General features: G+C 37.0%; 1 protein-coding gene across 1 annotated transcript in view; it reads left to right on the plus strand.

The window, feature by feature from the left end:
* The first annotated feature begins 231 nt into the window (after positions 1-231).
* The window catches only part of LOC138305002 (plexin-A4-like), an 83,614-nt gene continuing 57,166 nt past the window's right edge, over positions 232-26,679 (plus strand). The window contains exons 1-6 of the mRNA XM_069245418.1: positions 232-645; positions 6,214-7,539; positions 7,938-8,141; positions 11,675-11,794; positions 19,257-19,360; positions 21,403-21,520. Of these exons, the coding sequence (XP_069101519.1) occupies positions 6,463-7,539; positions 7,938-8,141; positions 11,675-11,794; positions 19,257-19,360; positions 21,403-21,520 (1,623 nt within the window). The 5' untranslated portion in view covers positions 232-645; positions 6,214-6,462. The remainder of the gene's footprint in view (positions 646-6,213; positions 7,540-7,937; positions 8,142-11,674; positions 11,795-19,256; positions 19,361-21,402; positions 21,521-26,679) is intronic.

The raw sequence follows: 26,679 nt of genomic DNA on the forward strand, positions 1-26,679 counted from the left end.
TCAGCTATCCTTGCCCGACTGTTCAACGTATACTATATTTATTTGTAACAGTTAAGGAAACGTGTATAATTTGACCAACAAAATTAAGTGTACGTAGTGAACGTGGTATCCCAGCACCGGTCATCGTATAGACTTATAGGGATGTGATTTAGTGGAGCATAACATATAGATATAGGGTATAAAAGCGGTAGGGCTAGTTAACACATGTGTAGGCCTACAGCATAGGACAGTAACTTTTCAAACAAGAGGATGTTTCCTTCTCAGTAACTTAATAGGCTAGGGTAAAGAGCTCGACTGATCACGATAAAATCATATGTGTGAACATATGTGTGTGTGTGTGTGTGTTTTTGTGACAGAAATAGGTACATGTACTACAGTCTTACAAATGAAATATTAACACAACAAGAGGTGTTGGTCTGGTGCACAAGTTTAGGCGTCGACCCGGAAATGTGTGAACGGTATATTATTTTGACTCCCGACCGACAGATGTCGCCCGCTTTAGCAAACCAGGAAGTTTTTTCACGACAATTTTGGGAAACACTTTCGGAGAATTCTCTAATGGCGAAAGTATAGTTTGTTAAGGTAAGACCCAAAAAGTGTATTGTGTGTATATGGCAGATACATTTTCATCCACACGGCGACAAGGTAAGTAACAAAATATAAAAAACTTAGCCAAAGGGAAACTGTATCAAGCGCACGTATACTGTGCAATCTGGCGACACATATTATGATATATTGACAGGTGACATCAGTATCACTGATTAGTGACATCAGTATCATTGATTAGTGACATCAGTATCATTGATTAGTGACATCAGTATCATTGATTAGTGACATCAGTATCATTGATTAGTGACATCAGTATTACATTGATTAGTGACATCAGTATCATTGATTAGTGACATCAGTATCATTGATTAGTGACATCAGTATCATTGATTAATGACATCAGTATCATTGATTAGTGACATCAGTATCACATTGATTAGTGACATCAGTATCACATTGATTAGTGACATCAGTATCATTGATTAGCGACATCAGTATCATTGATCAGTGACATCAGTATCATTGATTAATGACATCAGTATCATTGATTAGTGACATCAGTATCACATTGATTAGTGACATCAGTATCATTGATTAGTGACATCAGTATCATTGATTAGTGACATCAGTATCACATTGATTAGTGACATCAGTATCATTGATTAGTGACATCAGTATCACATTGATTAGTGACATCAGTATCATTGATTAGTGACATCAGTATCACATTGATTAGTGACATCAATATCATTGATTAGTGACATCAGTATCACATTGATTAGTGACATCAGTATCACATTGATTAGTGACATCAGTATCACATTGATTAGTGACATCGGTATCATTGATTAGTGACATCAGTATCACATTGATTAGTGACATCAGTATCATTGATTAGTGACATCAGTATCATTGATTAGTGACATCAGTATCACATTGATTAGTGACATCAGTATCATTGATTAGTGACATCAGTATCATTGATTAGTGACATCAGTATCACATTGATTAATGACATCAGTATCACATTGATTAATGACATCAGTATCACATTGATTAGTGACATCAGTATCATTGATTAGTGACATCAGTAACACATTGATTAGTGACATCAGTAACACATTGATTAGTGACATCGGTATCATTGATTAGTGACATCAGTATCATTGATTAGTGACATCAGTATCACATTGATTAATGACATCAGTATCACATTGATTAGTGACATCAGTATCACATTGATTAATGACATCAGTATCACATTGATTAGTGACATCAGTATCATTGATTAGTGACATCAGTATCATTGATTAGTGACATCAGTATCATTGATTAGTGACATCAGTATCACATTGATTAGTGACATCAGTATCACATTGATTAATGACATCAGTATCATTGATTAGTGACATCAGTATCACACTGATTAGTGACATCAGTATCATTGATTAGTGACATCAGTATCACATTGATAAGTGACATCAGTATCATTGATTAATGACATCAGTATCATTGATTAGTGACATCAGTATCATTGATTAGTGACATCAGTAACACATTGATTAGTGACATCAGAATCATTGATTAGTGACATCAGTATCATTGATTAGTGACATCGGTATCATTGATTAGTGACATCAGTATCACATTGATTAGCGACATCAGTATCACACTGATTAGTGACATCAGTATCATTGATTAGTGACATCAGTATCACATTGATTAGTGACATCAGTATCACATTGATTAGTGACATCAGTATCATTGATTAATGACATCAGTATTATTGATTAGTGACATCGGTATCACATTGATTAGTGACATCAGTATCACATTGATTAGTGACATCAGTATCACATTGATTAGTGACATCAGTATCACATTGATTAGTGACATCAGTATCATTGATTAGTGACATCAGTATCACATTGATTAGTGACATCAGTATCATTGATTAGTGACATCAGTATCACATTGATTAGTGACATCAGTATCATTGATTAGTGACATCAGTATCACATTGATTAGTGACATCAGTATCACATTGATTAGTGACATAAATATCATTGATTAGTGACATCAGTATCATTGATTAATGACATCAGTATTACATTGATTAGTGACATCAGTATCATTGATTAGTGACATCAGTATCACACTGATTAGTGACATCAGTATCATGGATTAGTGACATCAGTATCATTGATTAGTGACATCAGTATCACATTGATTAGTGACATCAGTATCACACTGATTAGTGACATCAGTATCATGGATTAGTGACATCAGTATCATTGATTAGTGACATCAGTATCATTGATTAGTGACATCAGTATCACATTGATTAGTGACATCAGTATCATTGATTAGTGACATCAGTATCATTGATTAATGACATCAGTATCATTGATTAGTGACATCAGTATCATATTGATTTGTGACATCAGTATCATTGATTAGTGACATCAGTATCACATTGATTAGTGACATCAGTATCACATTGATTAGTGACATCAGTATCATTGATTAGTGACATCAGTATCACATTGATTAGTGACATCAGTATCACATTGATTAGTGACATCAGTATCATTGATTAGTGACATCAGTATCATTGATTAGTGACATCAGTATCACATTGATTAGTGACAACAGTATCACATTGATTAGTGACATCAGTATCATTGATTAGTGACATAAATATCATTGATTAATGACATCAGTATCATTGATTAGTGACATCAGTATCATTGATTATTGACATCAGTATCACATTGATTAGTGACAACAGTATCACATTGATTAGTGACATCAGTATCACATTGATTAGTGACATCAGTATCACATTGATTAGTGACATCAGTATCATTGATTAGTGACATAAATATCACATTGATTAATGACATCAGTATCATTGATTAGTGACATCAGTATCATTGATTAGTGACATCAGTATCACATTGATTAGTGACATCAGTATCATTGATTAGTGACATCAGTATCATTGATTAGTGACATCAGTATCACATTGATTAATGACATCAGTATCATTGATTATTGACATCAGTATCATTGATTAGTGACATCAGTATCATTGATTAGTGACATCAGTATCATTGATTAGTGACATCAGTATCATTGATTAATGACATCAGTATTACATTGATTAGTGACATCAGTATCATTGATTAGTGACATCAGTATCACACTGATTAGTGACATCAGTATCATGGATTAGTGACATCAGTATCATTGATTAGTGACATCAGTATCACATTGATTAGTGACATCAGTATCACACTGATTAGTGACATCAGTATCATGGATTAGTGACATCAGTATCATTGATTAGTGACATCAGTATCATTGATTAGTGACATCAGTATCACATTGATTAGTGACATCAGTATCATTGATTAGTGACATCAGTATCATTGATTAATGACATCAGTATCATTGATTAGTGACATCAGTATCACATTGATTTGTGACATCAGTATCATTGATTAGTGACATCAGTATCACATTGATTAGTGACATCAGTATCACATTGATTAGTGACATCAGTATCATTGATTAGTGACATCAGTATCACATTGATTGATTAGTGACATCAGTATCATTGATTAGTGACATCAGTATCATTGATTAGTGACATCAGTATCACATTGATTAGTGACAACAGTATCACATTGATTAGTGACATCAGTATCATTGATTAGTGACATAAATATCATTGATTAATGACATCAGTATCATTGATTAGTGACATCAGTATCATTGATTATTGACATCAGTATCACATTGATTAGTGACAACAGTATCACATTGATTAGTGACATCAGTATCACATTGATTAGTGACATCAGTATCACATTGATTAGTGACATCAGTATCATTGATTAGTGACATAAATATCATTGATTAATGACATCAGTATCATTGATTAGTGACATCAGTATCATTGATTAGTGACATCAGTATCACATTGATTAGTGACATCAGTATCATTGATTAGTGACATCAGTATCATTGATTAGTGACATCAGTATCACATTGATTAATGACATCAGTATCATTGATTATTGACATCAGTATCATTGATTAGTGACATCAGTATCATTGATTAGTGACATCAGTATCATTGATTAGTGACATCAGTATCATTGATTAGTGACATCAGTATCACATTGATTAATGACATCAGTATCATTGATTATTGACATCAGTATCATTGATTAGTGACATCAGTATCACATTGATTAATGACATCAGTATCACATTGATTAGTGACGTCAGTATCATTGATTATTGACATCAGTATCATTGATTAGTGACATCAGTATCATTGATTAGTGACATCAGTATCATTGATTAGTGACATCAGTATCATTGATTAGTGACATCAGTATCACATTGATTAGTGACATCAGTATCATTGATTAGTGACATAAATATCATTGATTAGTGACATCAGTATCATTGATTAGTGACATCAGTATCACATTGATTAATGACATCAGTATCATTGATTAGTGACATCAGTATCATTGATTAGTGACATCAGTATCATTGATTAGTGACATCAGTATCATTGATTAGTGACATCAGTATCACATTGATTAGTGACATCAGTATCATTGATTAGTGACATCAGTATCATTGATTAGTGACATCAGTATCACATTGATTAGTGACATAAATATCATTGATTAGTGACATAAATATCATTGATTAGTGACATCAGTATCATTGATTAGTGACATCAGTATCACATTGATTAGTGAGATAAATATCATTGATTAGGCATTCCCTTATTTTTTCAATATTTTAAGCACCCTGTATATCACAGAAGGCAACGGTGGGGAAAATATGAATAATGCTAGAAAATGAAGTACATGAGGAAATAAACATTGCCCTCTCATTTTACACGCTGATAACATGTTAGCAATGTCCTAGCTTTACCAGGAAGGAAGAACACTTAAGTTAAAGGCCATATTGCTTTCACAGAATACATATTAGGTAGCAAGGCTAGAAGTTGTTCTAGTGGTACCCCAGTATTTACCTGTGTTATCAAATGTTTGTAGTGTTAACCTGGTATCTATAAAATTGTAAGTAAATTCTTTTGTTATATTAGGATACATTCCACACATATCCATATATAATACTTAAAATTATATGTGCTGTAAATTTTCATACTCATGAATCAAGAAAAGCTTGAAATAAGTAATTTACAGTGTACCACCAAAAGTTAACAAGGTATAACGTTAAAGATAATGACTCATGATTAATATATTATTGCTTATAAAATATATCAAGGCTCTTGAATAATTGTGACTTTGACCTTGATGTATTTGGGTTTTAATTTCAACTGTGGGGCGCTGGGGATTATGTCATGCTTTGCGGCTCCGTGTTATTAACTCATTTTGGGTGTTTACGCATTAAAAAAAAATTCAAGTTGGACCAGGAAAACCGTTTATCAACGATGATGTACTCCACAAGATGGAACAGCCATTTTGACGTGATCAGCTGATGTTAACTTGTCAACATTAGTAATGGTCATGACTTCACTTTGGCTTGATCAGTTTATATAGTAGAAGTGACATGGTGAATGTAAATATTGATGGGTATTACAATATCATGATGTTGTTTTTATTTTTTCAGATTTTCGGCAAATTATCTTACTGGAGCTGAAAGGCATACAGTACAGTATGGATAGCAATGTCATCATCATCTGGTGAAGTGGACCTTTTAATGCAGCTTTAAAGCAGGATGCTCATCTTTGTCTGTAAAAACGTCATCCTAAATGTGAAAACTAAATATCACTCAATTACAGGCGTACATACAAAGTATCTAAACTGAGAATTTGTCGTGAAATTTGGTTATCGTAAGTGAACGGTTTTGTTATAGATCATGGCATGTTCTTGGTTCAGGACAAGTTTAGCTGTGTTCATCCTGTATGTTGAGTTTGTTTGCTGTATTAGAAGATTTATACCTACAACATCTGATACCTCAGAGTTTACCAAGATAGCGGTGGACAGTACTGGTGAAAATGTCTATGTCGGTGGGAAAAACATCCTATATCATCTGAACGCTGACCTCACGGAACAGAGAGGATTCATTGAAACTGGGCCAAAGAGAGACTCAAAGATTTGTAGGAAAGACCAGGTGGATATCAATGATGAGAACTGTGATATTGACAAATATAATGATTATATCAAGTTGTTACAGGTGTATGAGCCTAATATACTTGTGACATGTAGTACGCTGTTCCTCGGGCGATGTGTAGGTAGAGACCTCCAGAACATCTCTAGCCTTGTCTATGTTAGTACCGCCTATGTGGTTGTAAACACTGAGGAAGCAGACCCTACTGAAGGTGTAATAGTTAGGGTCGATACGAAACCTGTCCTCATCATCGGCAAATCTTATGTTCAAACATCAGACTATCTGGAAAACAATGAGAAAGTACGAAATATTCTTTATGCAGGACAACTGGACAAGGATGATTTTATGGTGTCAGCCAATTTCAATGAAAATGATAAAAAATTTAGTATTGAAGCCAAAAAAAATGAATATGCATTTGTTGTGAAAGGAATCTTTTATATGAGTAGTTCTAATTCTGTGTACACACTCATGCAGATAATTACAAAAGCAACAAAGAGAGCAGTGTCTAAGGTTTCTAAAATGTGTGCTAATGTTACAGCAGCACCAAACACCTATCAAGACATTCCGATAGAGTGTAATGGTTTCTCATATATCCAGGATGGAACTGTGGTTCAACATGACCAGGGCCAAGTGCTTGTGGCACTCTTTTCAGAAACAGAGGATGTCACTGCCTCCACACCATGTGCTGTATGTGTTTACACAGAGGACGAACTACTGGAAGGATTCAGAGAGTCACGGATAAGGGCTCCATCATGTGGTAATCCAAAGGAATATCCAACAGATTACCTAAAGACTAGCAATGACAGACAGTGTCCAAACTGTATGGTAAGGAAAATATCTATGGGTGAAGAAGAGGCATCAATGATTTAGGCAGTTTAATGTTCACTCAGTGATAAGCAAAATATTTTTGCTTGAAAATACCTTAGGCCCAATTGCATTATCTATTCAAAACATCCAATTTTTCTGGGCTTATAGTAATTTCAGAGGTCAAAGATCAAACAGCAAAAATTGAAACTTCAATCGAACCAAATATTCCACACCACATCAAAGTTGATTATGTTTTAACTACATATGTATAGCTTATGTTTGGGTTTTTTTCGCCATGCAGGCTGATAAATCAAAAGGATCGGAAACAAAAAATACTGTTGCCCAATTAATAATTTTGCTATGTTTATTGTGAGACCTCTGTTCCATACAATTCCATATTATTATTTTATTTTTAGGACCCTCAGGGACTGTGTGGTCAATTAAACGAGACTAATTATTGCAGTGCCGTTAATAGCAATACTTTTTCTAACATGGTTGGAGTGGTACCCCTGAAGAAGACGCCATTGTATCATGAGAGAGGCCTAACAAGTGTTGGTGCAGGTTTCAGAAATGATCTTACAACTATCCTGGTGGGCACACAGTCAGGAACTCTTCGGAAGGTAAATCAAGTCATCATTGAGCTTTTATACATTTTTTGCTTCAATCTGATTAAAACACATATCCTTATAACCACTCTGTTCAATAGAGGATCTGACAATATCCCATAAGGGGTCACGTCCAGATGACCTTTACACCACGTGTACTTCAGAACAAATGCAGTTTCTACACCTTGCAACATCAATTGAAAACGTCTTTTCGCCCCAGTATACATACCGATACAATTAGCTTTGTTGTGCACTTCAGGCGAGATGACTACATACACGAAAATAATTTGGACAGCTTTTTCAAACTATTTCATCCCCAGTCAAGATTCTGGCAGTGCCAATTTGATTAGCCATTTCAAAAGGTCATCTTGACGTGACCCCTAATGGGATGTTCTCAGATCCTCTTATCCAATGGATCTGTATTTTAATCAGATTGTTTTTGCTTCCTCTGGCTTTGACTTATAAACTAAGTTGTATAAGCCAAGTCTCATTTATTAATTGAGAAAAATACAACCAAATTACTGTATAAGACCCAGGGCGCTTAAAACATTGACAAAAAATAAGGGTGCACTTATTAGAACCAAATTTGGACCAGCCTGTCATTAAAAATAATATTGCAGATTAAGCCATAAATAAATTTGCAAAATAAATCAGATGAAGAAGCCTAAACAATTGTCATATTTTCAGTCTGTATTTGATTTGAGGTACGATAAATTGAGATTTCAACAAAGGGATGGGGGTGCTTATTGGTTCGAAGGCAAACAGCTATTTCAGCATACCAAAAATGAAGCTAAAGTAACAAAGCTTACTAACAGCAACACCAGCAAAGGATTCTGGTCTTTCACCAAATCACTTTTTTGGGAAAAAAATCTTGTCACTTAATTCCATCTTTGAACAAAAACAATAACACATGTATCAACAATAAAGAAAAAGCAGAAGTATTCACTGACCAAAGTGCAAGCAATATACAATACGCCTATTCCGGGATACAAGGAACTCTTCTGGGTGGGAGGTAGAAAACGTTGATTTGGTCATGTGACTGCGAAAAATTTAGGGCAGAGAATACCAATGTCATGGCGGTGACACTTTTAGGGCAGAGAATACCAATGTCCGGGTAAAGGTCATAGTCGGTAATACTTGCTCGATAACGGAACTAAGATAAACTGTTATGTTCTGTGTTTCTTATTTGTTATTGATTTTTGGGAAAATGCACCAAGGTAAGTTATGAAATATTTGTGAGTGAGACGTCAGATACCGCTGATTTCCAACTGTTCAATTTTCGTGCATATTTAGATTAAATTTAATACAATATGTTCCCATAATTAATGTTAATTGTTCTATCATGATATGTAATTTTCCACCCGTGTTCAATCATTACATATGCCGCCATTTTGTTTCAAATGTGCCCTTAATTAAGTCACATGGTGATGAAAGTCACATGACTAAACTGACTGAATGTTGTATCCCGGAATCGGTGTATTAATGTTGAAAAATCAGTAAAACCTCCCAACAATAAACATGTGGTAATTCCTTGATTATAAATCATTATAGGAGCATTTGTCATGGCCGGTGCCTTGTCCGTATGTCAACATTTCCTTAGATTGCTACTAGTCATAGAGTTCTACATGGATTGTAACCAAATTTGGCCAGAAACATTCTTGGGAGAAGGGGAACAGTTGGTGTTTGGGTAAATTTTTGCTCTAACCTCTAGGGGCAAGAGGGGCAGGCCCAATAGAGAAAATAGAGGTAAATCTTTTAAATTGATACTAGTGATAGAGTTCTACATGGATTGTAACCAAATTTGGCCAGAAACATTCTTGGGGGAAGGGGGACCGGAGTGTGTATAAATTTTGGCTCTGGAGAACAAAGGATGGGGCCAATTGGAAAATTAAAGGTAAGTATTATTTGGCATTATACAAACCAGGTGGGTGATACGTACAGGCCCTCTGGGCCTCTTGTTTACACCCCCAGCCCCAGCCCCATTTTTCCCTTCCATTTTCTCTCTTTTCTCTTTTGTTTGTTTTTGTTATAGAATGTTTGTGCGTGTGTGTGTGTTATTCTAATGTATTATCTTGTATATAACGTATTGTCATATGTGTTGAGGAGAGCATCTAGTAGCCCTAGGGCTGTTTGCAATCCTGGTAAAACAAATATGAAAATAAGAACATATCTACCAATTAATAATTGAGCCATGAAATTATCAATGTTGACACAATAATTGTTTCATTGGGACGCCTGTAAATCCGCTGGTCAAGTACTGACTCCAGGTTGTAAGTGGGTTGTGTTGTAGCGCTTAGTTCCTCTCGAGGGATCACACAGTACTGGTGACAGTGTCAACTGTATTTTCGACTGTATTGTACTTTAAGGTCAACTTCTCCACGAATATAAGTGCCAACAAAATAGTAAAATTTTGTAATCCACGAAAATTGAGCGCAACCAAAATAAATGATTTCACAGACTATTACATCAATAGACCAAATTATGATCTTGTTTAACCCATATAAAAAACTTAGAGACATGCAATAAAAACTGGATTTACATATACGTAAAATATACGTACATATATGTAAAAAGAATGGTTTTCTATGATGCACTGTATACCAAATATAAGGTACGTAATAAGTGTTTCCAGTGTCATAAATCAAAATCTCCACACACACCCTTCACTACGGTGAATATTTTATGGGAATTGGTCCTATTTTATGTAACACTATACAGACAATCATAGTAATGCCATTTTCATGTTTTCTGCTTATAAACCTTTACCTCAATACATTATGTATATTGATTATTATTGATATTCATGATTTCAACAAAAGATAAAGTCATTTGTGTTTACTGTCATCAGAATGTGTTTTATGTTTTAGTCTAAAACTTAAATTAAAAGAAAAAAATATATGACCAATGAGAAATCGTGTTGCAACCAACATTAAATTGTTCATATATTTTTAAGATATCTTATATAATTTGAATGTATTTGACAACTTTGCATCATGAATTACCATGCTTGACTTTTAGATTCAAAGACTTGGCCACTTGATTCAAGCTTCTGACGCATCCTGACACCAGATTTGAAGACAATGATAAATTTCTGGCCTCTCAATTCAGATCTTAAGATTAATTTTTAGTAAAATCATGTTATAAAGGTAACCATTGTGGGACTCTCAGATTAAAAAAAAGTCTGAAGCATATGTAGATCAACATATCCAGGCCATGTGGTTAAGAATTGTTCCAATATTTTACAATAAGCCCTCCTGTGACCCCTAAGTTTCAAACTCGAAACCTGTGTACATGTAGGGCACTTACTAAGGTACTGACTGTAGGTTTGTGGGTTTTCTCTGGATATTCCGACTTTTCTTCACTTCCTAAGCCTGGCACATCCTTAAATGACCCTGGCCTTTAGGCCATTAAGCCAACATATCAAACCAAAAATATTCGATTGTTTTCAAATTATTACTGTTATAAAATGGTAACAATTAGTTAGTTTTCATGTCATCAAAAAAAAAAAAAAAAAATAGATTAAAACCATTTTCATTCCACTCCTACAGCTATACCTGAAGTCACCTGATAACATCCGTGTTTTGACAACAATGGGATCTGTGAACATGCCTATCAAAGACATAATAACAACTAGACAGAACAAGACCTACCTCCTGACAAAGTACAGTGTAAGTGTGTACCTGGTCATCAGATACAGTGTAAGTGTGTACCTGGTCATCAGATACAGTGTAAGTGTGTACCTGGTCATCAGATACAGTGTAAGTGTGTACCTGGTCATCAGATACAGTGTAAGTGTGTACCTGGTCATCAGATACAGTGTAAGTGTGTACCTGGTCATCAGATACAGTGTAAGTGTGTACCTGGTCACCAGATACAGTGTAAGTGTGTACCTAGTCATCAGATACAGTGTAAGTGTGTACCTAGTCACTAGATACAGTGTAAGTGTGTACCTGGTCATCAGATACAGTGTAAGTGTGTACCTGGTCATCAGATACAGTGTAAGTGTGTACCTGGTCACCAGATACAGTGTAAGTGTGTACCTGGTCATCAGATACAGTGTAAGTGTGTACCTAGTCACTAGATACAGTGTAAGTGTGTACCTAGTCATCAGATATAGTGTAAGTGTGTACCTGGTCATCAGATACAGTGTAAGTATGTACCTGGTCATCAGATACAGTGTAAGTATGTACCTGGTCACCAGATACAGTGTAAGTATGTACCTGGTCACCAGATACAGTGTAAGTATGTACCTGGTCACCAGATACAGTGTAAGTATGTACCTGGTCACTAGATACAGTGTAAGTGTGTACCTAGTCACTAGATACAGTGTAAGTGTGTACCTGGTCACCAGATACAGTGTAAGTGTGTACCTGGTCATCAGATACAGTGTAAGTGTGTACCTGGTCACCAGATACAGTGTAAGTGTGTACCTGGTCATCAGATACAGTGTAAGTGTGTACCTAGTCACCAGATACAGTGTAAGTGTGTACCTGGTCATCAGATACAGTGTAAGTGTGTACATCAGATACAGTGTAAGTGTGTACCTGGTCACCAGATACAGTGTAAGTGTGTACCTGGTCATCAGATACAGTGTAAGTGTGTACCTAGTCACTAGATACAGTGTAAGTGTGTACCTGGTCATCAGATACAGTGTAAGTGTGTACCTGGTCACCAGATACAGTGTAAGTGTGTACCTGGTCACCAGATACAGTGAGTGTGTCTTCACCAGATACAGTGTAAGTGTGTACCTGGTCCCAGATACAGTGTAAGTGTGTGTGTCTACTCACCAGATACAGTGTAAGTGTGTACCTGGTCACCAGATACAGTGTAATGTGTACCTGGTCACCAGATACAGTTAAGTGTGTACCTACTCACCAGATACAGTGTAAGTGTGTACCTGGTCACCAGATACAGTGTAAGTGTGTACCTGGTCACCAGATACAGTGTAAGTGTGTACCTGTCACCAGATACAGTGTAAGTGTGTACCTGGTCACCAGATACAGTGTAAGTGTGTACCTGGTCACAGATACAGTGTAAGTGTGTACCTGGTCACCAGATACAGTGTAGTGTGTCTATCACCAGATACAGTGTAAGTGTGTACCTGGTCACAGATACAGTGTAAGTGTGTACCTGGTCACCAGATACAGTGTAAGTGTGTACCTACTCACCAGATACAGTGTAAGTGTGTACCTGGTCACCAGATACAGTGTAAGTGTGTACCTGGTCACCAGATACAGTGTAAGTGTGTACCTACTCACCAGATACAGTGTAAGTGTGTACCTGGTCACCAGATACAGTGTAAGTGTGTACCTGGTCACCAGATACAGTGTAAGTGTGTACTGTGTCACCAGATACAGTGTAAGTGTGTACCTGGTCACCAGATACAGTGTAAGTGTGTACCTGGTCACCAGATACAGTGTAAGTGTGTACCTGTCACCAGATACAGTGTAAGTGTGTACCTGGTCACCAGATACAGTGTAAGTGTGTACCTGGTCACCAGATACAGTGTAAGTGTGTACCTGGTCACCAGATACAGTGTAAGTGTGTACCTGGTCACCAGATACAGTGTAAGTGTGTACCTGGTCACCAGATACAGTGTAAGTGTGTACCTGGTCACCAGATACAGTGTAAGTGTGTACCTGGTCACCAGATACAGTGTAAGTGTGTACCTGGTCACACCAGATACAGTGTAAGTGTGTACCTGGTCACCAGATACAGTGTAAGTGTGTCTTCACAATACAGTGTAAGTGTGTACCTACTCACCAGATACAGTGTAAGTGTGTGTACCTGGTCACCAGATACAGTGTAAGTGTGTACCTGGTCACCAGACATACAGTGTAAGTGTGTACCTGGTCACCAGATACAGTGTAAGTGTGTACCTGGTCACCAGATACAGTGTAAGTGTGTACCTGGTCACCAGATACAGTGTAAGTGTGTACCTGGTCACCAGATACAGTGTAAGTGTGTACCTGGTCACCAGATACAGTGTAAGTGTGTACCTACTCACCAGATACAGTGTAAGTGTGTACCTGGTCACCAGATACAGTGTAAGTGTGTACCTAGTCACCAGATACAGTGTAAGTGTGTACCTGGTCACCAGATACAGTGTAAGTGTGTACCTGGTCACCAGATACAGTGTAAGTGTGTACCTGGTCACCAGATACAGTGTAAGTGTGTACCTGGTCACCAGATACAGTGTAAGTGTGTACCTGGTCACCAGATACAGTGTAAGTGTGTACCTGGTCACCAGATACAGTGTAAGTGTGTACCTGGTCACCAGATACAGTGTAAGTGTGTACCTGGTCACCAGATACAGTGTAAGTATGTACTACTGGTCACCAGATACAGTGTAAGTGTGTACCTGGTCACCAGATACAGTGTAAGTGTGTACCTGGTCACCAGATACAGTGTAAGTGTGTACCTGGTCACCAGATACAGTGTAATTGTCTGTGTACAGTGTAACTGGTCACCAAGATACAGTGTAAGTGTGTACCTGGTCACCAGATACAGTGTAAGTGTGTACCTGGTCACCAGATACAGTGTAAGTGTGTACTCACCAGATACAGTGTAAGTGTGTACCTGGTCACCAGATACAGTGTAAGTGTGTACCTGGTCACCAGATACAGTGTAAGTGTGTACCTGGTCACCAGATACAGTGTAAGTGTGTACCTGGTCACCAGATACAGTGTAAGTGTGTACCTGGTCACCAGATACAGTGTAAGTGTGTACCTGGTCACCAGATACAGTGTAAGTGTGTACCTGGTCACCAGATACAGTGTAAGTGTGTACCTGCTCACCAGATACAGTGTAAGTGTGTACCTGGTCACCAGATACAGTGTAAGTGTGTACCTGGTCACCAGATACAGTGTAAGTGTGTACCTGGTCACCAGATACAGTGTAAGTGTGTACCTGTCACCAGATACAGTGTAAGTGTGTACCTGGTCACCAGATACAGTGTAAGTGTGTACCTGGTCACCAGATACAGTGTAAGTGTGTACCTGGTCACCAGATACAGTGTAAGTGTGTACCTGGTCACCAGATACAGTGTAAGTGTGTACCTGGTCACCAGATACAGTGTAAGTGTGTACCTAGTCACCAGATACAGTGTAAGTGTGTACCTAGTCACCAGATACAGTGTAAGTGTGTACCTGGTCATCAGATACAGTGTAAGTGTGTACCTGGTCACCAGATACAGTGTAAGTGTGTACCTGGTCACCAGATACAGTGTAAGTGTGTACCTGTGTACCTGGTCACCAGATACAGTGTAAGTGTGTACCTGGTCACCAGATACAGTGTAAGTGTGTACCTGGTCACCAGATACAGTGTAAGTGTGTACCTGGTCACCAGATACAGTGTAAGTGTGTACCTGGTCACCAGATACAGTGTAAGTGTGTACCTGGTCACCAGATACAGTGTGTCACCAGATACAGTGTAAGTGTGTACCTGGTCACCAGATACAGTGTAAGTGTGTACCTGGTCACCAGATACAGTGTAAGTGTGTACCTGGTCACCAGATACAGTGTAAGTGTGTACCTGGTCACCAGATACAGTGTAAGTGTGTACCTGGTCACCAGATACAGTGTAAGTGTGTACCTGGTCACCAGATACAGTGTAAGTGTGTACCTGGTCACCAGATACAGTGTAAGTGTGTACCTGGTCACCAGATACAGTGTAAGTGTGTGTACCTGGTCACCAGATACAGTGTAAGTGTGTACCTGGTCACCAGATACAGTGTAAGTGTGTACCTGGTCACCAGATACAGTGTAAGTGTGTACCTGGTCACCAGATACAGTGTAAGTGTGTACCTGGTCACCAGATACAGTGTAAGTGTGTACCTGGTCACCAGATACAGTGTAAGTGTGTACCTGGTCACCAGATACAGTGTAAGTGTGTACCTGGTCACCAGATACAGTGTAAGTGTGTACCTGGTCACCAGATACAGTGTAAGTGTGTACCTGGTCACCAGATACAGTGTAAGTGTGTACCTGGTCACCAGATACAGTGTAAGTGTGTACCTGGTCACCAGATACAGTGTAAGTGTGTACCTGGTCACCAGATACAGTGTAAGTGTGTACCTGGTCACCAGATACAGTGTAAGTGTGTACCTGGTCACCAGTAGTACAGTGTAAGTGTGTACCTGGTCACCAGATACAGTGTAAGTGTGTACGTACTCTGTCACCAGATACAGTGTAAGTGTGTACCTGGTCACCAGATACAGTGTAAGTGTGTACCTGGTCACCAGATACAGTGTAAGTGTGTACCTGGTCACCAGATACAGTGTAAGTGTGTACCTACTCACCAGATACAGTGTAAGTGTGTACCTGGTCACCAGATACAGTGTAAGTGTGTACCTGGTCACCAGATACAGTGTAAGTGTGTACCTGGTCACCAGATACAGTGTAAGTGTGTACCTGGTCACCAGATACAGTGTAAGTGTGTACCTACTCATCAGATACAGTGTAAGTGTGTACCTGGTCACCAGATACAGTGTAAGTGTGTACCTGGTCACCAGATACAGTGTAAGTGTGTACCTAGTCACCAGATACAGTGTAAGTGTGTACCTGGTCACAGATACAGTGTAAGTGTGTACCTGGTCACCAGATACAGTGTAAGTGTGTACCTAGTCACCAGATACAGTGTAAGTGTGTACCTGGTCACCAGATACAGTGTAAGTGTGTACCTGGTCACCAGATACAGTGTAAGTGTGTATCTAGTCACCAGATACAGACAGTGTGTATCTGGTCACCAGATACAGTGTAAGTGTGTACCTGGTCACCAGATACAGTGTAAGTGTGTACCTGTCACCAGATACAGTGTAAGTGTGTACTGGTCACCAGATACAGTGTAAGTGTGTACCTGGTCACCAGATACAGTGTAAGTGTATACCTGGTCACCAGATACAGTGTAAGGTGTACCTACTCTTCAGATACAGTGTAAGTGTGTACCTGATCACCAGATACAGTGTAAGTGTGTACCTGGTCACCAGATACAGTGTAAGTGTGTACCTACTCACCAGATACAGTGTAAGTATGTACCTGGTCACCAGATACAGTGTAAGTGTGTACCTAGTCACTAGATACAGTGTAAGTGTGTAGCTGGTCACCAGATACATTGTTAGTGTGTCTACTCACCAGATACAGTGTAAGTGTGTACCTGGTCACCAGATACAGTGCAAGTGTGTACCTACTTAACAGATACAGAGTAAGTGTGTTCCTGATCACCAGATACAGTGTAAGTGTGTACCTGGTCACCGAATACAGTGCAAGTATGTACCTACTTAACAGATACAGAGTAAGTGTGTTCCTGATCACCAGATACAGTGTAAGTGTGTACCTGGTCACCAGATACAGTGTAAGTGTGTACCTACTCACCAGATACAGTGTAAGTATGTACCTAGTCACCAGATACAGTGTAAGTGTGTACCTAGTCACCAGATACAGTGTAAGTGTGTACCTGGTCACCAGATACAGTGTAAGTGTGTACCTGGTCACCAGATACAGTGTAAGTGTGTACCTAGTCACCAGATACAGTGTAAGTGTGTACCTGGTCACCAGATACAGTGTAAGTGTGTACCTGGTCACCAGATACAGTGTTAGTGTGTCTACTCACCAGATATAGTGTAAGTGTGTACCTGGTCACTAGATACAGTGTAAGTGTGTACTTGGTCACCAGATACAGTGTAAGTGTGTACCTGGTCACCAGATACAGTGTAAGTGTGTACCTACTCACCAGATACAGTGTAAGTATGTACCTAGTCACCAGATACAGTGTAAGTGTGTACCTAGTCACTAGATACAGTGTAAGTGTGTAGCTGGTCACCAGATACAGTGTTAGTGTGTCTACTCACCAGATATAGTGTAAGTGTGTACCAGGTCACCAAATACAGTGCAAGTGTGTACCTACTTAACAGATACAGAGTAAGTGTGTTCCTGATCACCAGATACAGTGTAAGTGTGTACCTGGTCACCGAATACAGTGTAAGTGTGTACCTACTTAACAGATACAGAGTAAGTGTGTTCCTGATCACCAGATACAGTGTAAGTGTGTACCTGGTCACCGAATACAGTGTAAGTGTGTACCTACTCACCAAATACAGTGTAAGTGTGTACCTAGTCACTAGATACAGTGTTAGTGTATACCTGATCACCAGATACAGTGTAAGTGTGTACCTGGTCACCGAATACAGTGTAAGTGTGTACCTACTCACCAAATACAGTGTAAGTGTGTACCTGGTCACCAGATACAGTGTAAGTGTGTACCTGGTCACCAGATACAGTGTTAGTGTGTCTACTCACCAGATATAGTGTAAGTGTGTACCTGGTCACTAGATACAGTGTAAGTATGTACTTGGTCACCAGATACAGTGTAAGTGTGTACCTGGTCACTAGATACAGTGTAAGTATGTACTTGGTCACCAGATACAGTGTAAGTGTGTACCTGGTCACCAGATACAGTGTAAGTGTGTACCTAGCATTTTTTTGCTCAATTTTCATTGGAAACGAGTCAAACTTTGTTAAAAATTTGAGCCTGAGATAGTATTTTATCATCATATCCATATTGGACCTGGTCTGCCCACTAGGGATAGTGAAGTGGGGCCAAAATGAGGTCAAATAGGCTAAAACTTCAAAAAAAAATATTCTAAAATTCTGGAAATGGTAGAATCAAATACTTTTTATAGATGGAATGGTCTTAAAGTGTTTTATAAAAATTGTGTGATTTATTTGACCCTACATGGGTCTCACCTATCCCCAGGGGAGGGGGTCAAGTTTACTTTTGTTTATATAGAAAAAACACATTTATAAACATTATTTGCTCAATTTTCAAAGGAAATGAGACAAACTTGATTAGAATTATTAGCCAGAGATATAGCATTTTAACATCTATATCAGTCCTCGCTGACCCCATGGGGGACCAGACGGGCGGAGCCAAAAAGGGTCAAAATGACAAAAATTTCAAAAAATCTTCTTCTGAGTTCTCAGGTTTGATGGAACCAAATTTTCATCATTGATTAAAAAGTCAAATCTATAAAATCACTGACCAACTTCAATGGCCAGTATATAGTGTTTATATGTCTTTGTTTCATTCTATATCTGAACTCAGGTGACAGTTAAAGCTCTTGTTATGTTATAGGTGGGTGTAGTGGATGATCATGGAGCCTGTACAGGGAATACTTGTGGGGATTGTATGAAGAATGAACACAGTAAATGTGGCTGGTGTGTCCTACCAACAGGACGGTAATTATCAACTCTTTCTACCTGTTACCTGTTACCTCTTCTTAGACACCGTAGTTAGCTGGTTCCAGCTAGTTGTGGCGCGTTTTGTTCATTTACTAGATTATTGTCCGGTTGTGCCATATAAAAACTGGGGTAAAATTTACATGGTACTGAATTCCAGTGAGTGTTCAGTCGGTTTTTAAACGAGTTTAGAGTAGGGGCTTCTACTACGAAGTTTGGAAGGGAGTTCCACAAATCTACCACTCGCCGACTAAATATACTTTGTGTGACTTTAGTCCTGCTCTGTTTTTTAAAGAGTTTTAAACTATTACCTCTAGTACTAGCTGAAGACATTGTAAATAGCTTGTTTTTATCTAGTTTATCTATTCCATTCAGCATTTTATAGACTTCGATCACATTGTTCCTTTTAGGTCTATATTCTAAGGTGGGAAGTCCCAACTTTTTAAGTCTTGAATGGTATAGTAGATTTTCAATAGAGTGAATTCTTTTAGTGGCTCTTCGTTGGACGTTTTCAAGAGCGATCTGATCTTTTTTTAGCAGTGGAGACCATACCTGGGTTGCATATTCTAAGTTAGGTCTAATTAGGCTTTTGTACAGGGTTAAGAACATAGTCATATCTATATAGACAAATGTCCTGAATATTAGCCCCAGTATGCGATTTTCTTTGTTAACTGCTTGACTAACATGCTGACTAAATTTAAGTTTGTTGTCGAAAAGTACACCTAAATCTTTCTCACACTGTACCTTCTCTATTTGTTCATTTTGTGGGAAGGAATAATGCGTGTCTTGTTCTAGATTACCTATATTGAGGTGTTTGCATTTTTTAGTGTTCAAGGCCATTTTCCAGTCTCTAGTCCAAGTGACTACACTGTCTTATAAGTTTGCTTGAAGTTCTTGAGACTCGGTAGGGTTATTGTCGTTTCTGAAAATTTTAGAGTCGTCAGCAAATAATTTTATTGTGCTATGTTGGACCACTTCGGGTAGGTCATTGATATATATAATAAATAGAACAGGACCTAAGACACTACCTTGTGGTACACCACTAGTCACATCCACTAGTCCAGAAGTTTCACCATGAATAACAACTCGTTGTTGTAGGTTGGATAAGAAGTCTTCTATCCACTTCAGTACTTTTCCAGTGATACCGTAACCCTTTAGTTTTTTAAGTAGATGTTTGTGAGGGACTTTATGGAAAGCTTTACTGAAGTCAATATAAATTGAATCGACATTACTCCCTTTGTCTATGGCTTCTGCCCAGTGTTCAAGGACCTCCAATAGGTTGGTAGTACACGATTTACCAGATCTAAAGCCATGTTGATGTTCTGTGAAGAGATGATTCCTGTCTATATGATCTACGAGCTTGTCCCTAATGATTCTTTGGAGAATTTTGCCTGGGATTGAAGTCAGACTTATTGGACGGTAGTTCTCCACTTTGTTGTGATTCCCACTCTTGTATAAAGGAGTCACATTTGCAATTCGCCAGTCGTCTGGAATTTTTCCTTCGTCTAAAGATTTCCTGAATATAATTTCCAAGGGTTGTGATATTTCATTTGAAGTTTCAACAAGAAGTTTAGGATGAAAGATGTCAGGCCCTGGAGATTTATTAGGGTTTCATTTCTTTATAAAGAATTTCTAATAAGTATATGGACTAATAAACATTTATATCATATTTTTAAAAATTTCATTGGGGTATGAATAAATTTATTTGCAAACAAAATCTATTATATATCTCAATGAAATCATCAATTAATTGATTTTTCAGACTATTAACAAAATAGAATATACATGTACTTAAATGTATGATTCTATTGAATTACAAATCCTGTATGCAACATTAACGTCTCTATTGTGATCGTCACAATCACATGTATGAAAAAAAGAATTGACCAATCAGAAAGTATGAAAAAAATTAATAATTGACTTTTGCAGTCATCAAATTACCTGCTAATTTCTCATTAATCATACCTGTGATTGTAGCTATGGCCTCATTTATCATACACATCTCTACAACGTTTATTTATGTCTTTATTCTTCTGACCTAGCTGTACACAGAAGAATGACTGTGACCGGGAATTCTGGCTGCCCTCTGTTGCTGGAGAATGTTTGACAGTTCAAACAGATCCTCCTGGCATCAAAAGCTCTTTTAGTGGATCTCAAGATGTAAGAATTTTATGTTTTGTTAAAAAACTTATTATCCCCCGCCCAACGAAGTTGGCGGGGGATATACTATAAGACTCTTTCATATGTGGATATGAAGGATAGGGATATTCTACCCGAGAGTCACAAAATGTAGTAAAACCCGAGGCTTGCCGAGGGTTTTGCAACATTTTGTGATCCCGAGGGTAGAATATCCCTATCCTTCATATCCACTTATGAAAGAGTATTTTTCTTTCATACCACGACGTTTTACTGCAATTTTACAACTATAATATCCAGCCATTTTGAAATAAATTCGAAGAAATCCACGACTGGAAGTCAATTTCCATACATGAAATATTACGTGATATTTTCAACACAAATTCCGTTGCTTGCATCTTTTATAGTAAAACCAGTCAATTTTGTGAAAAAAATGTTAAAATTTTACCGAGGAAATAGAGATTTTGTTGACGCCGTGACGTCACGAGGCTTTATTGCATGGGTAGCCATGCAATACAGCCTCAGGCGACATGAGTGTATTGCCCTAGACCAGCCAGTATTACACGTGTAGGTATGAAAGAAAAATGGGTTCCGTCTGTCCGTCCGTACGAATGGTTTCCGGAGCATAACTCTAAAACCAGTAGAGATATTTCCACGAAACTTCATACACAAATTGGTCTTATGGTCTAGTAGTGCCTTTTGCTATTTTAAGGTTTTTACTTTTTGTACTTTTTTCTGTAACCATGGAAACATTGCTGAAAATGGCAGATTTTTGTGTAAGATTCGTTTCCGGAGCACAACTCTAAAACCAGCAGAGATATTTCCATGAAACTTCATAGACACATTGTTCTTATGGTCTAGTAGTGCCTTTTGCTATTTTTAGGTTTTCATTTTTTGCACTTTTTCCGTAACCATGGAAACATTGCTGAAAATATCATATTTTTGTACCAGGTTCGTTTCCGGAGCATAACCCTAAAACCATGCAGGAGAGATATTTCCTCGAAACTTCATAGACACATTGTTCTTATGGTCTAGTAGTGCCTTTTGCTATTTTAAGGTTTTTACTTTCTGTACTTTTTTCTGTAACCATGGAAACATTGCTGAAAATGGCAGATTTTTGTGTAAGAATCGTTTCCGGAGCACAACTCTAAAACCAGCAGAGATATTTCCATGAAACTTCATAGACACATTGTTCTTATGGTCTAGTAGTGCCTTTTGCTATTTTTAGGTTTTCATTTTTTGCACTTTTTCCGTAACCATGGAAACATTGCTGAAAATATCATATTTTTGTACCAGGTTCGTTTCAGTAGCATAACTGGAAAACCGGTTGAGATATATGCACGGAACTCCATATGCACATTAGTCTTATGGTCTAGTAGTGCCTTTTGCTATTTTAAGGTTTTCACTTTTTGTACTTTTTTCTGTAACCATGGAAACATTGCTGAAAATGGCAGATTTTTGTGTAAGAATCGTTTCCGGAGCACAACTCATGAATGAGACATTTTCATGAAACTTCAGACACATTCTTTTTATGGTCTAGTAGTACCTTTTGCTATTTTTAGGTTTTCAGTTTTTGCACTTTTTCCGTTACCATGGAAACATTGCTGAAAATATCATGGTAAATGGTAAATGTTACTTTGCAAAACTCCACCCATCTTTGTGTATATAGTCTAATATAAATGTCAAGGCTGTATACCTGATTCAACAATTGCAGCCCCGCTCTACTTGAATTATACTCCATCTTTCTTTAGCTCAACTTCCTTCTTCCTGTTTTTTTTTCATTCACATAAGTCTCCACAATCAAACTTACTTCAGCTTTGATATCTCCATTGGCGGGGGATCTGAATGACTATGTCCTTGTATTAATTTTAATTACTATATTTAAATCACCTTTCCAACAATGGTCTGTCATCCATCTGTCCTTCCATCTGTCGATGAACAAGTTAACACTTTTTCTTAGAAAGTACAGGGGTCTTTCTTCAATTTCATGCGTAGGTTTCCCTTGGACGCTTGTTGTGCAATAATATTGCATTGAATAAATAAGACAATAAGATGGTCATTTAATAATTTATGTTTTTAGCTGACCTGCCCAAAGGGCAAGTGAGCTTATGCTGTGGTGCGGCGTCCATCGTCCGTCCATCCGTCTGTCCAACGTCATCTTTTCCATTAAAACAATTTCTTCACCAAAACTTGGAGACATGAGTCCTGAAAATTGACTTATAGCATGCTGGGATGAAGGGCTACCAAGTTTGTTCAAATGAATGACCTTGACCTTCATTCAAGGTAACGGGTCATATAGGTGAAAATATTTAACAGACTTCTTCTTAAATAACCAATGCAAGAGGCCTAGAGACCCGGTATTGGGTCTGTGACATGCTGGCAGGAAGTGCTACCAAGTCTGTTCAAATGAATGATCTTGACCTTTATTAAAGGTCACAGGTCAAATAGGCTGAAATATCTTGATACAACTTCTGCTTAACAACCAAGAGGCCTAGAGACCTGATATTTGGCATGTGGCATGCTGGGATGAAGGGCTACAAAATTTGTTCAAATGAACGACCTTGACGTTCATTAAAGGTCACGGGTCATATAGGATAAATCTTCAAATGCTTTCTTCTGAATAACCAAGAGGCCTAGGGGCCTCTAACGTGCTGGGGCATGATTTAAATTCTTTTTTTTTTTTTTGTAATTTTTTATTTTTTCAAATTTTGTAACACATTATACATGACAAACGAGGACACTTTCATTCTTCACATACACACACATACACCTTATACTATCAAATATACACACAGAGAGACGAAAGACAAAAACAACACAAAAGAAAAACAAAGAGAAAGGAATGAAAGATAGAGAGATAGAGGAAAAAAAAAGATAGATAAAGGGGAGGGATAGACAGAGAGATGGTATTTAGAGTGGCACGTACAGTAAGTGAAGATCGAAGAAGTAAAAAGTTATATCGGCAAAACCAAAAAATGACAATAATGAAAAAATAAATAATTAAAAACAAAGAACAAAAAAAATCTAAATATATAAAAAAAAAAAAAAAAAAAAAAAAATTGTATACTTCAAGATGAGGTGTACGAATAAAAGATTAAAGTTTAGCTATTTTTTCCCATTTTTTCCAGTCTTTCTCAAATTTAATTTTTGCTCTTTCTCCTTGGCTGTAAGCTATATATTTCTGAGTATTATAATAATCTTTTAAAATATTGACAAGACTATTAGTACTGAGTGACTTATGGAGACATCTCATTCTATAAATATACTGTTTTATAACTAGCAGAATTTCATTGTCAGCTTTGAAGGAAATGCAGTTGGAGGAATGTAGACCAAAAATAAAAGTTTGTTTATTGAAACCAAAAGGAATGAATAAAACATCAAGTAGAGCTGTGAAACAATCTAAAAGATTTTGTACTTCTTTACACTCCCATAAGATATGAGTTATTGTTTCATTTTCAGAATTACATAAATTACAGTAAGGAGAAACAGAAAGATGTGCTTTAAAAAGAAATGTGTTTGTTGTTAAGATGTGGTGATTTATTCTGAACTGTAGCCACTGTAACTTTGTATTCTTAGTAATATGGAATGGAATTTTGTAAATTTTAGACCAAGTTGCATCATCAAGATCAAAGTCTTTGTTCCACTTAACTTTACAACAAGGCACAGCTTCGTTATGTATTAAAATATTATAAAAATCTTTAGTACCTTTTCTTTCCTTTAGAAAATATTCAACGCTAATTGGTACAAATGGATACTGAAGTTTTGATTGAGGAATTACAGCCGATGATAAGAACTTTTTAACAGCCGATATGATACTATGATAATGAAGAAAGTTGGTATTTACATTGTACCTGTGAAGAAACTCATTGAAAGTGTAAAAACTCTTTGTAGTACTGTCTCTTAATAGATCATTGATTGTAATAACATTTTTTTCAAAAAGATTTTTATCATAAATGAACTTCTTATCAACAGTTATATTTTTATTAAACCAAATAGGGGTTTTCAGAATAGATACCTCTGTAGTAATGTTCTTATCATTCATCTTGATCAGTGCATTCCATGCTTTAAAAACATCAATCCAAAATTTATTGGACATTTTTTTCTGGCAAATTTGTAAATATTCATTTCCACCATTAACTAAAATATCTACATTTACCAAACTCTTAAAAACAATTTGCCATTTAGCTGTAGTTTGAAAAAATCTTCGAATCCAACCAAGTTTTAAAGAACACAAGTAAGCTTTCAAATTAATCATTTTCAGGCCACCATTTAAAAAATCTTTAATAATTACATCCCTTTTAACTTTATCAACCTTGCTGTTCCATAAAAATTCAAAGATAGTGGTATTCAGTTTTGAGATAAATGATTCATCAGGATTTGGCAATGCCATAAACAAATGATTAAATTGTGAAATCAGTAAGGATTTGATTATCTGAATTCGTCCTATTGGAGTAAGTGATCTTCTTTTCCAAGTTTGTATCAAAGACTTCAGTTTTATCAATTTTTTGTCATAATTCATTTTTGGCATCTCATGTAAGTTAACATGGAAGTCAATACCTAATAGAGTAAATCTCTGTTTGCCCCACTGTAAGTTCAACTCTGGGAGATAAGTGTCTTCAGAGAATTTCTTACTGCCAATCCAAATTACATTTGTTTGAGAGACATTCATTTTTAATCCAGATATTCGTTTATAAAAATTAAGTTCAGTAATGGATTCTTTTAGTGATTGTTCTGAACCATCAAGAGCGAGAGAAGAATCATCAGCATATTGTGACAGAAGAAGAGGACAATTATTAATTTCAATACCTTTGATATTACTATTCTGTCTTAATCTTAAAGCTAAAATTTCAGCACAAAGGATAAAAATGTAAGGTGCAATAGGGTCCCCCTGCCGACAGCCTCTTTGTACCTTAAAAAAAGTTGAAAGATTTCCACCCTGATTGATTGTTGCACTAACATTACTATGGAAAACTTTTACCCAATTTATAATATCTGAGCCAAAACCAAAAAATTTAAAGACCTTTTCAATGAAATTCCAAGACACTGAATCAAAAGCTTTCTCAAAATCAATTAACTAAAGCATTCAAGAACTATTTTTTCTTCTGTGAATTGCATTAAATCATAAATCAGCCTTGTGTTTTCCCCAATAAAATGTCCAGCAAGAAAACCAGTTTGATCTTTAT

Source organism: Argopecten irradians, chromosome 12 (genome assembly GCF_041381155.1).
Source record: "Argopecten irradians isolate NY chromosome 12, Ai_NY, whole genome shotgun sequence".
NCBI classification, from domain to species: domain Eukaryota; kingdom Metazoa; phylum Mollusca; class Bivalvia; order Pectinida; family Pectinidae; genus Argopecten; species Argopecten irradians.